This window comes from Dasypus novemcinctus, chromosome 12, assembly GCF_030445035.2.
Source record: "Dasypus novemcinctus isolate mDasNov1 chromosome 12, mDasNov1.1.hap2, whole genome shotgun sequence".
NCBI classification, from domain to species: Eukaryota; Metazoa; Chordata; class Mammalia; order Cingulata; family Dasypodidae; genus Dasypus; species Dasypus novemcinctus.
In genome coordinates, this window is record NC_080684.1 from 51,660,306 (window position 1) to 51,675,219 (window position 14,914).

The window sequence follows — 14,914 nt, forward strand, 5'->3', positions numbered from 1 at the left end:
GGCTAATATAGTAGAGCATTTTATGAGATGCTTCCAATGGACCTTGACATCTGGTTTCCACCCAATGCAAAGAGCTCACTAAATGGATCAGTCATCATCAACAAAACCACCTTGTGACACAAAAATCATTAATTTTCCCTTGAAGAGCACCTTAGTCAGATGACTCACTTGACACTGACCTTGTTTTTGGTTACTGCACAATTCAATGCTTAGGGAACTATCTTTTATGGTTTTAGATGATATCTATTGTTTTTGCCAGCCCACCAAACCCTTTTCCTGGTAATAGATGTTTCTTAAGAAATCCATATCTTTCATTGGGGCTGACCACACCCCTTGGTCCAAAGATGGACATGGGAACCAGTCTTGGCCAATCAAAATATTGCATCTATCTGTTAATAGTGATTTGTTCAGGAATGGGCATGTTAGTCAGGCCTGGCCAATCATAGGAAATTAAACTCAAATCCAGTACTTTTGTTTTAAGGGTTGGAAGAGAGATGTGCTCTTTCTGTAAGAGTTGCCGAGAAGGTGGGTTAGAGACTAGGATCTTCTGGCCACCACCTTGCCATTTTGTCACTGGGAGGGGTGTACCTGCCAGAATATTGGGCCAGTGCAGAGAAAAGTAAAACTGAGAGATGGAGAGAGCAATACTAAGTTCTGGTGATAATTTTTGAACCCCTAGGTTCAGAAATGCTCAAAGTTAGTCTAGTTTCTGATTGCGATCTAATAAACCCCTTTTTTTGCTTAAGTTAGTTTGTGTTTGGTTTTCTGTCCCTGGAAACCAGAAACATCTTGTCTAATGTCACAATTATGGGAAGAATTAACACTAATGGATCAAAGATGAATTCCTGTGAATGCTTGGCTTCCACAGCCTGTCTTCCTGTAATGATTTTTTCTTGGACTGCGCAGTTCTCCTTTAGTGGTCTGCATTCACACAGAAAATCAAGATCAAATGAGCATTTATCTACTTGTTTCTCTGATCAATTGGCTCTAGCAGAGTCAGTTAAATATCTTACAAAAATCTCCCATAATGGACTCTGGTCTTGGCCTTTGTCTCTCCCATCATCACAGTAAATAGACCATCTTAATTAGAGGCATTGTCTCTGATAACTCATACTTTTTTTTTGCTTCATTCTTAAGTACCATATATCTTGTCTTTTCTCTCAAGTGTTCTATTTTCTGTCTCAAATTTCTAATGTTAGTTTAATATGGAAAGTAGCTTATCTATATTTAATCATTCTGTGCCTTTGACATCCAAAAATAAGAGACCTCTAATAGTTGATAATAATGCTTTATAGTTATAGAATACATTACAATCTCCAGAGTATTTTTATATTTACAATCTCATTTAATCTTCCCAATAATCTTTTGGAGTAGGTATTCTTTCCAAAGTCTTGTAAATCACCAATTCTATGTTTCTATTTTTAGAAATAGGAGAAACACATTTTAATATTTTCTAAAAAATGTGGATACTTACTCAGGAATGCAAAATTATGATAGGATGAAAGTATAGATCATGATAAAAATCTTGAGGCAAAAAGGAATATTTTCACCATGATGGAAAAACAGCTAAATGGACATTAGAAGTGGGGCACATGTAGCATGTGCAGTCTACATAGTTATCACAATGATTCCCTGACCAATGGCGTGTCTTTTCCCTTACAAGGTAGATCTTCAGATACTTTGAATTAATTAATGGTGGGAGTGAGGAGAAGGATAAAACATATTTAATTATCTAAAAATAAATTCTCAGAAAACCACTTATTAATTTTCAAAATTGAGAAGATTGCCAAAGGTACATGACACTCTGCCTCTGCAGAATATATTACAAAAACTGAGAAGTGCAAGCAACAGAAAAAGACTATTCATGGAGTCAGAGTAAGGATGAGCATGCTGGCCTGGAAGAGGTCCTGGATGGGAGTGTCCAGTCTTAGAAGGACATATAGAATATCTAGAAGCAAGCCTAGCATATAATAGACAACCTCCTCTAAACTGTGACTTGAGGGCTAAGAGGCAAATCTCCTGGCTCCTAAATCTTTCTCATCATTAGCCATAACTCCTGAAATTTCACTTCCATTCATTTTTTCCTCTGGGTCAGCCTCAAAGACCCCTTGTGGAATAGTGCCATATGTCATTTAAAATGAGGATTTGGAGACTTCCAGCTAAGAGCAAAGCCTTGTAGGTATGGAATTCTAGGTGTCCTGAGAACAGGGAAAGAGGTGGAACACGTCAGGAGGAAAGAAAGTTTGCAGGGAGGCAATTACAAGACACCAACCTGCTTCTTAAATCTGCTTAGAGTGGGTTTCAGGGAGCAATGAGACCTATTTTTGACAAAAATTATAAGCAAAATCTTATGAAAATTTTTACTTTTTCTACAAAAAAACTTTTGGTTCTTCTCATTTTTCTAAATTTGTCCATACTTTCCTCTTTAAGTTACTTGGAAACTGTGGCATATGCCTTCAGCTAATAGACTTGAGCTTCCCCCACATTCACACATTTCTCCAAAATCAAAAATGTTATCAGATTTAATAAAATTATTTAAAAACTGTGCATAATTTACTTCAGGTCTCAGCCCATTTATTTAAGACTTGTAATACATAGGGACAGATTGTTATTTTAAAACCATCCAGCAGAGGCTGCCTTATATACTAAATGTAATTAGACTGAATTATAGTCTTAGCAAAAACTTTTGATAAAACTTATCCAGTCCTTAAGATTAGCTTGCTTCCAAATAGTAGCACAATGCCTGCACATGATATGTGCTTGGCAATACATTTATTTGTGATAGTCATTTACACTGAGCATTTCACAACTCTTGGAAAAGTTTGCCATGAGTGTAAAAGCAAGGTGAAATGCAAATTATACTGAAAACACAAAAACAAAAAAACCAATACCATACCCAAACCAGAAACTACAGTCTTTTTACTCTATAACCCTCTTAGGCCTATTAATTATATCTGAAATTTGAAAGGGCTACAGCTGTTAGATAATAATGGAGAGCTGTCATGAAAGTAACTTCCAGAGCAGGACATAAAATGATCAGAAGAGTGATCAACTTATTTCTGAAATATTGAAGATTTTTAAAAATGTGCTTACCCCATTTGAATTGTTGACCCCAGGAATGAGGGTATGCAGTAGTCAGCAGCTGCCAGTGTGTACGGCGGTCGAGCTGCAGAATCATCCCAGTAAATATCCTTCTTCATCTTGGGTAAGCTCATGTGCATTTCATCCACAGCTAAAAGAGAGACCTAAAATCATTGTTACATTGTTAGAAAAATTCAGATGTGAACTGTATGAAGAAAAAGAGTAAGTCCCAGTGGGTGGATGGGACTTGGGATGGGATAGGACCCAGAATAAATGAGAGAATACACTAATGTCTATAGTTCATATTTGCTACAACCAGGGCAACTGCAGAGAGGTGTACAGGTTGTTTACTGCACAAGAACACTTGGCAATGTGGGTAGGTGCTGTAAAACTGCCCACACTTGGTTCATCAAGCCAAGACACATGCCCCCAAGTGGAACTGCATCCTATCTGGTGGGAGGAGAGGCACCTTTTCCTTCTTTGCTCAGTTTCTGTATTGTCTAGTGGCCACCCTAACAGTAACCACACTACCACAGATGTTACAGGAAGGTGAAGGTTCTCAATATTCCATCTGTCAAACCCACAAACACATTTATACTTCATATAATTTCTTATGTACCCTGATTTTTTGTTTGTTTTTTTTTGCTTGAAAAAGGATATCAATTTGCCTATACCAGTCTCTCCTCTTGGCTTAGACAAACTGATATGGGAATACCTTGTGAATTCTCTGGGAATCCAAATTTTACAACGAATGAGTGGCCTAAGCATTCCTTTTCCTCTGTATCAGAGTGACAATGTAATCTATTGTGAAATGTTTGAATCTGGGCTTGAAACCAATGAGCAAGGGGAGGATCTAGGGTCCATTTGGTACAATGCAAGCAGATTTGAGACACAGCAGGCTTGGCCCAGGTGCCGTGTCCTGCTGCTGAACTTCTCACTGCAGGGATCAATATGGTATGAGTAGGGAACTCACATCAGATTGTGTCTGACTGTCATTTTATGTCATTGTCAACCTCTCTGTGTGGCAATAGCAAACAGATTAAGAATGAATTAAAATATTGCTCCGTACTGAGATGGAAGACTCTGGATAGAGGTGAGAAATAAACTAACAAAGAAAATCGGCTGGACATTCTCCTTAGAAGGGACTAAATTTCACTGAAACTGGGATCCAAGACCCAAAGGCCTACAAAAAGATTTGAGATGACATACGGAATAGCCAAATCTCTTTCATTTATTGCTAAAGCTCTGAAGCTCAGCGGCCTAAATTCAGAGCCTGTTTAGATTAGAAACATCATAAATGATTAATTATAAATGCTTGCAAAGGAAAGAGAAGGTCCTCTAACCTGCAAATTTCTATCAATGCACCAGTTAGTTTCAAAATCATCATCATCTTCTCCAAAAGGGTTGATAAGCTGCTCAGCTACCTGCAGTTGAGAACATAAAACAAAGCTGTCACGATACTTGTAAAGACTAAAAGGGAGAAGGAAAATGGGTCTTGTTTTATTCTCTGCTTCCTTGTGCTACTTTCATAATATGAAGCTTAGAAGGGAATCAGTTTTTCTACAGAAGGTATTTATCAGCAGCTGGGAATCAACTCTCAAACCATAAATAATATACCTTCTGTGAGTATGTTCTCCAAATGGATGTGTCTTTTTATCAGGTGAAAATGTTGATCCTATTCAGGAGAAACCATGCACTGTTTAGGGGCCAGATTATTGATTTTCCAGTATAAATCAAGCCAACAATTAGTGAAAGAGTACTGATTACATGCAAGGCACTGTGCTAGGAACTTTGAGAGGGTACATAGCCTCTACTCTCAAGGAGGATTTACAAAGGTCCAGATAATGAGACAAATTATAACCATGGGGAAGATTAAATAGCAAAGAAAGACTGAAATCATTATTAAAGACGATTATAGAAAGAGATTCACAAGTAATGGACATACCTGCTAAATGAATAAGTCAGAGAGTTAGTAAGTCATAAAGCTGGAATTTGAATCTTGCTCAGTCTTACTCTGAAGGCTTTAATGTTCTTGAGCAAGTTAGTTCTCCTGCTGGGAAAAGTTGAGGTAGCTTCTTACCACAGATCTTCTAATATTTGGTCAACATTAAATGTTCTCACCATTGTCCTAAATTTCTTGATGAAAGTTTTAGATGCCAAACATGACTCACGTGTCATTCTCATTATAGAATAATTCCCTTTGATTTTTATTATCTGAACCTGTATGTGTGTGTGCATGTATGCAAGCATATGTGTGAGAATTTATGTCAGCCAAATGAGAAGACTTGAAAGTGTATGAAATAAAGGGCACCATGTGATTAGTTGAGTTTCTAGAGTCTGATATCACTCAGTGGAAAATCCACCCTTTAAAACAGAGCTTGTTTTGAGACTTAAACCACTTAGAGCAGTGGTTCTCAATCAAGGCTTCGTATTAAAATCGTCTGGGGGAAGCAGTTGTGGCTCAACTGATAGAGCATCTGCCTACCAGAGTTTGATCCCCAGGGCCTCCTGACCCGTGTGAGCTGGCCCACGCACAGTGCTGCTGCACACAAGGAGTGCACCCCCGTGTAGGGGTGCCCCACGCATAAGGTGTGCACCCCGTAAGGAGAGACACCCTGTGTAGCCTGCCAGAGTGGTGCTGCACACACAGAGGGCTGACACAGCAAGATGACGGAAAAAAAAAGAGATGCAGTTTCCCAGTGCCGCTGGAATGCAAATGGACACAGAAGAACACACAGCAAATGGACAGAGAGAGCAGAGAACAGTGGGGAAGGGGAGAGAAATAAATAAAATAAATCTGAATAAAAAGAAATCACTTGGGGAATCTTACAGAACCACCTGGGTTTCCCCCAGCCCATCTTCCCCCCAGAGATTCTGATTTGATTGTTGTAGGGTTGAGCCCAGGAATCAGTATTGTTTCAAGCTCCCAGGAGATTTTAATGAGCAGCCAGGGTTGAGAACCACCAACCTAAGACGTGCATCTCCCTTATTCTAAGACAAGGTCTGTGCCCCAAGTCAGCCAGCCTTACAGTGCTGTTGCATATCTGTGCCTAAGTGTTTTATGTGCATTCCAAGAGGCTATCTACCTCTTCTCTGGATGTTGTGTAAATTTTGGGGTCCACTGGCTGGGTCCTAAAAATATTTTTGTGATGTATTTGCTTTTATGGGATCAGTCCTGCATATGTTATTATAGTCTACATTCAACTTTCAAAATGACATTTTCTGAATTGACTAGCTCATAGAGATATCCTTTACTCTCTTGGAGGCTACATTTCCAGCAAATAACTAAGTAGTATACTGTTCATAAGGTTAAGATGGTTTTTCTTCACTTGGAAAGATTTATAGATATCAGAATGGTCAGAATCTAACCACTATTTAGGAATTGAGACACAATGCATTGGTGTTGGAAAACTCACTGTTAGGGTTGCCTATTTCTTAACAGAGTTAAGATGGTCTCTTTTCATATTTTGCCTGTTAAAATATTTTATAAATGAAAAGAATATTAATATTTTAGAAGGCATGTCAAGAGGAAGGAGCCACTAACTGTTCCTTTCAGGCTGACTGAGCACCTCACATGGACACAATGATAAAAGCTCAGTGCGACTCATTTTCTGCAAGGGAAATGCTGACCCAACCTGGCTGTTTAGAAGGTTATATTAAATCTATCTTCAAACTGTCTTTAAATTTCAACTAATGAAGTCATCGTCTTTGATTTTTCCCCATCACGTATTTCCCTTTTAGAAGTTCACAAAAAAGAAATAACACAATGGAAGAATCAGGCTTCTGATATTTATACATACAAATGGGGGAATGGCAATATGAAGCAGGGAAGGTGGTAGTGGTGGTGGAAACAAAATATTTCACTGACAACTGGACAGGCTATTTTCACTCCTCTGACCTGTTTTTAATTTCCTGCAAACCAAATGTCATCATTAATCCTAGTGTTTCTGGTTTTGATTCTGATTAATTCTTTTCTCACTTTTAGCTCTGGTTTTGAAAGTGGGATGAATTTAGTACCATGCAACAACTTGTAGGATTTCAGGGAGCTGGAAATAACTCTTTACACGGTTGAACAGGAACAAGATATAACATAACATTAATGCTTAAGTCTGGCAGTCTTGTTTACTTTTACTCTGCCTAGTTGCTTATTGTGGCATTAATTACATAAATATATTAAATACAAAAACCTTGCCTAATAAAAAAAACAGACTAATATGCCAAGTCCTTTATCTTAATACTTATATTTATGAACCTTATTCCTGTAATAATGAAACTAAGCCTAATTGTAATTAAGCCTAAGAGTTACCTCCTGAAAATTTTGTTGTTACTCAAATGTGGCAACTCTCTAAGCGAAATGCTGCAAATAAACTCACTACCTTCCCCCCAACATGGGACATGGATCCCAGGTATAAGCCTCCCTGGCACCAAGGGATTATTACTAAGTATTAATCAGCAGTGCATTTGAAAAAAGACCCTGACCAAAAGGGGGGAAATATTAAATAAAACAGAATTTTTATGGCTAAGAGATTTCAAAGTGAGTTGGGAGGTCATTCCAGAGGTTACACTTATGCAGGTCTCAGGCAGATTGTACAAACTGCCACAGTAAATAAAGTCTCAAACAAAAATGCTCCTGAGGATTCTAGGGGCATTCAGACATCATAGGCAAGTCACATAGCCTCATGAAGTCAACATGCCTTCAGCAGGCCTTATTTGGGATTATATAAAAATCAATATAACATACTCATTTATAATCCCCCTAATCATGATTCTTCTATTCTTTTTATTTGAACCTATAATTTTCAATGTATCTGTTAAATATATTTGTCAGAGACTTAAATCTTCAGATTGTTCATATGCTGGTTGAGCCCTGAAACCCAGCAAAGTTGCAGCCAATTCCTATTCTCCAGTTCTTCAGACTTGCCCTGGACAACCAACAAAATGATGATAATGGAAAAATCCCATTCTCCAAACAAGGAGCAAAATAGTTTCTTTCCTCTGCTCCATAATATCTAAGCCCCCTCTCAGCCTGAACCAGTCAGAAAAGACATCATCCCAAATCCATCAAGGTTGAGAAATGAACAAAAATAAGGGGGAGTATAACCACAGTCCAAAGCAGATTTATTGTTATTATACTTATGATCTTGTATTAATGGAATAACTTGTAATTTTGATATAAAATATTCACATATTATATGATTCCATTTATATGAAATATTCAGAATAGGTAAATCCCTAGAGACAGAGAGCAGATTAGTTGTTGCAAAGAGCTGGGGAAGGGAGGAATGGGGAGTGACTACTAAACAGGTACAGGGACTCCTTTGGGAGTGATGAAAATGTTTTAGAACTAGATAGAGGTGATGGTTGCACAACACTGTGAATGTACTATATGCCACTGAACTGTACACTTTAAAATGGTTAATTTTATGTTATGTAAAAATTTTTTAAAAAGAAAAAGAATCAGTGTAGGGACAGCATATTGGTTTAATTACATTGTTGTAATCCTAGTGGGAGCACACAAAAGCTTTTAAAAAATCAATAAGCCACAAAAGAATATCCTTGTAAGCTCTTTGCATAAACAAACTGCTCAGACCATCACAGTACAGTATTTACTACATCCCTGTCATCTGAATTCCCTGGTTGCAAAGCGATAAGATCTCTGAGCTATTGCATGTTAAATCTACCTGTGACCCACTCCTGAATGATTTGCTAAAGACTCAGTAAAGGATTAGTAAGGATGGGTGTGGGACATGATGGATTACAGAGCGGATCTGAGGCACTGAGACTTTGGGCTACCTTGAGCCATCCTGCGTAGAAGAAAAACTGTAGGAGAGTAAAAATTGGAATGTAAAGGTCTAAGTCATGCCCTGCGTAGCCTTTGGTGGGATCCAAAAACTGGCGTCCAATCAGGCATGCAAAAAAGAAGGTATAGACAGCAAGAGTGACCACCTGGAATAGAGAGAAACTAGAGTGAGAAAACAATGCTGGCTGCCCACAACAAACTAGAAAGTCAAGGCAGGCAAGTGGAAACCAAAACATGTGCAAAGTATTTGATACCTGGGTGTAAACCAGCGGAATCCCAACCCAGTCATAACCAAATAAGAGGCTGCACCAAGAACGATACCGGTTCATTTCCTAAATCAGAAACAGATAAAACATGACTTAATAAAATGATGAGTATGGCAATAGATATTTACTATAATTTAGAATGTCAACCTGTTTTTCATGAATATGTCTGTAAAATGGTGGTACTGACTTTGTAAAGTGGGTAAATTGGTTCTGAAAACTATTTCAAAATGAACAATCTGCAAAGAACAACAAGCAAAGAACATTTTGAACAATGTACAAAAAAGATGAGTGCATTTGGACATATTTTAAGAATATTAAACTAAGTTAGAAATATGTCCTGCTATCTCCATATTTTCAGACCTGCATATTGGTCCAAAGTAGTATTGGAAAGGCAGTGGTTAATATTTTAAATAAGTCATTTCTTTTTCAAATCATTCACTCCTTTTCAGCCGAGTCCAGGTAGGAACTGTGACAGCAAAACTATATCCAGCCTTCGCATATATGCTTGAAGGTCAATTTGTTTCTCAGCTGAATTTAGGGTTATTTTGTTTAGGGAAAGCACTCTTGTGCTTACTTGAGCATCTGAAAAGCTGGACTGACCTCAGGACAGTCTTGATTTGGGGTAAATGACTGGGGAGGCTGATTTCTACTCCAGATTTTACTAGGATTCTGGAACCAGGGATGGCACGCAATTCATAGCCTTTTAAACCCTTAGCAGACATTGCTAATCAATTACGGAACACTTTCCTACAGGGCCTATTACAAACCACGGTTCTGTTTAAAGTGGAGCTTGCAAGAAACCACTACCAATCAGTCTCAGTTAAAACCAGTGTGCCATCTCTGTTTTGCATTGGAGGGGTGAGGGGCGGGTTCTGATACCAGCTCAATCTTGCAGGTTCCTTTGGAACCAGGACCGAACAAAGCAGACTCTTCCAGTCTGATCTGTCACATGCAGGTCCCTCTTGATCTCTAACTAGCATCTTTTACTGATGGTTTATGATGCACTTACAGTCATCAATGATTGCAGATCAACACTGTCTCTGATTCTACCTTCATTCCGGGCTTTAGCTGCGAGATTTCCGAACCAAATGAATGGAACCCAATATTTCAGGTGAGGAGATTTGAGGCGGTCGAACACTTTTCTTTCATCTGCTGTCATAAAACCTTTGCATAAAAGAAAAAGAAAAGTTATACAGACTTAGTTTAGCACTAATACATTACTAACACATTTAGTGTCTATCATGTGGACAAATATTAGGGGGAGGATACTGAAGAAATATATAATAAAGGTCCCTGTCTTAAGTAGTTTATACTTGTATTCAAGACAAGTTATTTCTTAATACCTGAGGTGATACATGCTCATATGTTAAAACACATGTTGGCAATCCCTAACAGAGAAGACCAGTGAGAAGTAAGGAGGCATTAAGTGTAGACTAGAAAAATTGGGGAAAGTATTTTTTCCTCTAGGTTTTGGTTTACTTATCTAAAATTGGGAACAATAATATTTAGAATTGTTTGGATTAAAAGAATAAAATATAATGTTTATAAAGTGCTTGGCCTGATGCCAAACACATGATTCACATGATTTTTCCTCCTGACTTCCCTCTTTGAAGAAGAGAGAAGGTCCTCTTCTGTGAAGCCTTCCTTGATTCTTTCCTTTTCTTTCCCCTGCAATTTCTCCCCTTTAAAGCTCCTATTGTGGTACTAGCTCTTGTCTTGTATTAAGTAAGAGTGTTTTTAAATGTTTCCCCTATTAAGACCCTTTTCAGGGGCAAAGAGCTTATTAGTTTTCATAGTGCCCATAGCATTTTGCATAACTTTAAAAGTGCTTCTTTAATATATATATATTAAATATGCAATATGTACACTTGTAACTATCTCTCTCAGCCTCAGTTTTCTCATCTTTCAAAGAGAGATGAAAATATCTACTTCATGGTGATGTTGTGCAATTACCTGAGACGATGACATATATCAAGAAGTTAGCATAATGCTTAGCACATACTTAGCATTCAATACATGCTAAGGCATAATATGTGAAACTTGGGCTAGTCCACCCCTGCACACACCAAGGAAAGAGATTTCAGTGATAGGAGGAAAGGAAGAAGTTTTATTTAGTTCTTTTTTATAGACATTTAAGTTGTTTTTAAGTTTTTTTTCTATTAAAAATAATGCTGCCAAAATTATCCTTGTACCTACCTCCTTGACCTTTCAAGTAGACTTTTAAATGATACACTATTAATCATGTATTCTGAATCAAAGCTTATTTCTAAAATCAATTTTTGTTAGATATTAAATTGGGGTTACTTCTGTCTTAGAAACACAAATATTTGCTTATGAAATTCTGATGAATGATGAAATTCAGATGAAAATCAACTTTTGGCCCTAATGTAACATGTTTGATGTCTTTATCTGTAAACAGTTTACAAATCTGAATATTATGTGTACTGAATGTGGTAGGTTGAATTATGTACCCCAACAAAATACATGTTCTTAATCTTAATTTGCTTTCTGGTGAGTGTGTTAATAGGACATTTTGAAGATGTTATTATTAGTTAAGGAGTGGCCAACTCAATCAGGATGGGCCTTAATCCATTTTACTTTTGGCCTTTTAAAGAGAAGAAACCAGAAGCCAGAAATCAGAGGAGGCCACCCAGGAATAAGCCAAAAGTCAGTAGAACCATAAGAGCAACACAAGGAGAGGGAGATGGCCATAGATGGAAGCAGTGATGCCAGCCAAGGAACCCCAAGGATTGTGGCAAGCCACCAACAGAACACTACTGACTTTGGGGTAGAAGCAAGCCCTTCCAATACCTTGGTTTTGAACTTCTAGCCTTCCAAACTGAGCCAATAAATTCCTATTGTTAAGCCAACTCATGTTATGTTATTTGTCACAGCAGCTGGTAGACTAAGACACTGAGTTTATTTATGAGTGCTACTGAAACAGAAATGATGTCAAAAGACAAGGGGGCTGTGCCCACCTTAAACGTCATGGACCAATAGAGCTTTGGCATTACCTAAATCTTTGACGTGACCTGGGCCAGTGTTCTTGAAGAAAAGGTACATGGATTACAGGTATCTGAATCACCTGTCACACCTGTTAAACATAGAGAGAGCTGGACCCCACCCTGACAAACTAATTAGACTCGGGAGGGTAGGGGTGCTCAGCACAGGTTTTTGGAATCTGCTGTGGTTACTTTTAGAAAATACCAATGCCTGCGCCTTATCCCAGAGACTGAGTCAATTGGTCTAGGTTGGTGTTCAGGCATCAGCATCCTTTTAAAACTTCCTGGGTAACATAATGGAAATGGGTCCAGGCAGTTGCATATTTACAACTGTAGGAAATCCTGACATACAGCAATGTTTGAAAATCACTGCTCTAATGAATGGAGACTATTTATTCAAGACTTGAAATATGCAGAGTTACAAATACTAAGTCAATATATACCAAGAGAAGACTAGTTTGAGACAATACTCAGGCTATTGTATCACCTTTGGAAGGGTTCTGCCCATGTTTGTAGAATTGAAAAATGAGTCTAGGATTTCTTTTTTTTTTTTTTATATTTATTTATTTATTTAATTCCCCTCCCTCCCTCGGTTGTCTGTTCTCTGTGTCTGTTTGCTGCGTCTTGTTTCTTTGTCCGCTTCTGTTGTCGTCAGCGGCACGGGAAGTGTGGGTGGCGCCATTCCTGGGCAGGCTGCACTTTCTTTCGCGCTGGGCGGCTCTCCTTACGGGGTGCACTCCTTGCGCATGGGACTCCCATACGCGGGGGACACCCCTGCGTGGCAGGGCACTCCTTGCGCGCAGCAGCACTGCGCATGGGCCCGCTCCACACAAGTCAAGGAGACCCGGGGTTTGAACCACAGACCTCCCATCTGGTAGACGCACGCCCTAACCACTGGGCCAAGTCCGTTTCCGAGTCTAGTATTTCCTATCTTGTTTCTTAGTGCAATCTCAGACTTGCTGCAAGATCTAGTTAATCTACTTTTTAAAAAAAAGATTTACAGAGCATGAATAAATCTTATTACTACAAGTTAATAGATAAATGACCTGTTTTAGCTTTATGCGTAAAGATTTGCTGCAGCTCTTCTTCCTTTAACTGGAAGCCTATTCTTAGACATTTAATATTAATTTTCTAACAGTTATGTTCTTGGGATTTATATTGCCATTTTCAAAATAACCTCACTTATCTATTGGTTGTGATGTCTGTCATTTGACCAAAGAGTAACTTTATCTCTAGTTATTTTTTATTCAGGAATATGGATCAAATTATGCTAGCAAGTCCTTTGTTGGCTTCTAAGCAGAAAGCTAATATGCAGAGTGATGGTTTAATTAGTGCAACCACACAGCAAGAGTTAAGAGCTCCTGTGCTGCATGTAGTATGCCCACTGATTGAAAGGGTCACGCGGAGTGAGGAAAACTGGTGACTTTTAATTTCCAGCCCAAATTTATCAACTACTTTGCTGGGTGCTGTGAAAGATAATGACGGATCAGACATTAATGTATTCTGAAAGTGTGTGCAGGCAGGAATAATTTTTGTTATTTCCTATAGGGCCATGCATCTTATTGAAAGTAATCACAAATTTGGAAATCAAGTTAATATGCAATTAAAATAAAGTTCCTAGATTGTTGATCAAATAATTCAAAGAGCATTTGTTATTAAAGGGAATGTTATCCTTTTAATGTTATCCATACTTCAGGCCATTTTAACTAGAGACTGATGTTCACTTTTCCAGAATGTGATCATTATCCTCATCTCTAAGATCACAGGACTTAACCACAGATATTGATGTTATGGTTTGGCAGAGCTATCAGTTGGCTGACCCTCCCACCACTCCATCTTCATCACATGTCTGTCTCTATACCATGGTCCCTAAGGTGCTATCCACACACCTGGTATTGCCCTTTTATCCTGCTATTGCTTCTGTCCAGAGCATGGGTGCTTGACAAGGGGTCCATGAACTTGAATTGAAATTCAAAAAAACATTATTCTTTTGGGGACATGCTGGTGCAGGTGTGATATATTTATTAAATAATATGCAGTATAGTGTGGACTTAGTAAGGGGTCTGTGGTTTTCACCTGACTGGTAAAGGGGCCCATGGAACAAAAAAGGTTAAGAACCGCTGGTCTGGAGTTTCTCTTGCTATTTCTTTTCCTCCTGGTTGGCTCAGCTCTATTGATCAATTTTTGTAGTGTTTATCCCAAAGAACCCTCCCTAATATTTCTAATCAGAGGAAAAAATATGTATATATGTATGTGTGTATGAATATATATATACATATTTGTTTGCATTTACTTGCAACTTGAACTGTGGTTTGATGGAGTAGGATCTGCTACTTTAAGACAAAATTTTATTGCCCTCAAAGCTGTTAATCAAGTCAAAGGACTAATTAAGTCCATTGGTAAACAATATTCTTCTCATCAAAGATTTTTCCCCTCAGTTGAAACTCAAGCAGATGTCTTTTGCTTTTAAAGCAGAGTGTGGAAGTGGGTCTCTGTTGGCAGAAGCTCTGCTTCTGAAAATTTGAAGGCAGAATGGGTTTGTTGCCAGTTCTTTCTGAAAGAGAAAGTGGTACATTGAGATTCTGAGGCCTTTCCAGAGGGTTTACTTTTTCAGGAAGATTGCAACGTGCTTGGCTTATTTTCAGCTCTGTATTTTTCAAATGAATAGAATAAAGTCATCAGCTTCAACTATAGCTGTCCTTTAAATTCAGTAGAAGAGACTCAGAAATTCTCATCAACTGGGAAAATCAAGGAGAGATAAAACA

General features: G+C 38.2%; 1 protein-coding gene across 2 annotated transcripts in view; it reads right to left on the reverse strand.

Annotated features, from left to right (window-relative positions):
* BEST3 (bestrophin 3) overlaps positions 1-14,914 on the reverse strand; it is a 51,505-nt gene that overhangs the window by 12,199 nt on the left and 24,392 nt on the right. For both annotated transcript variants that reach the window (XM_004483857.3, XM_058308412.1), the window contains exons 4-8: positions 10,157-10,311; positions 9,136-9,213; positions 8,875-9,027; positions 4,425-4,505; positions 3,094-3,245 (exon numbers count right to left, since the gene is read on the reverse strand). In XM_004483857.3, the coding sequence (XP_004483914.2) occupies positions 3,094-3,245; positions 4,425-4,505; positions 8,875-9,027; positions 9,136-9,213; positions 10,157-10,311 (619 nt within the window). The remainder of the gene's footprint in view (positions 1-3,093; positions 3,246-4,424; positions 4,506-8,874; positions 9,028-9,135; positions 9,214-10,156; positions 10,312-14,914) is intronic.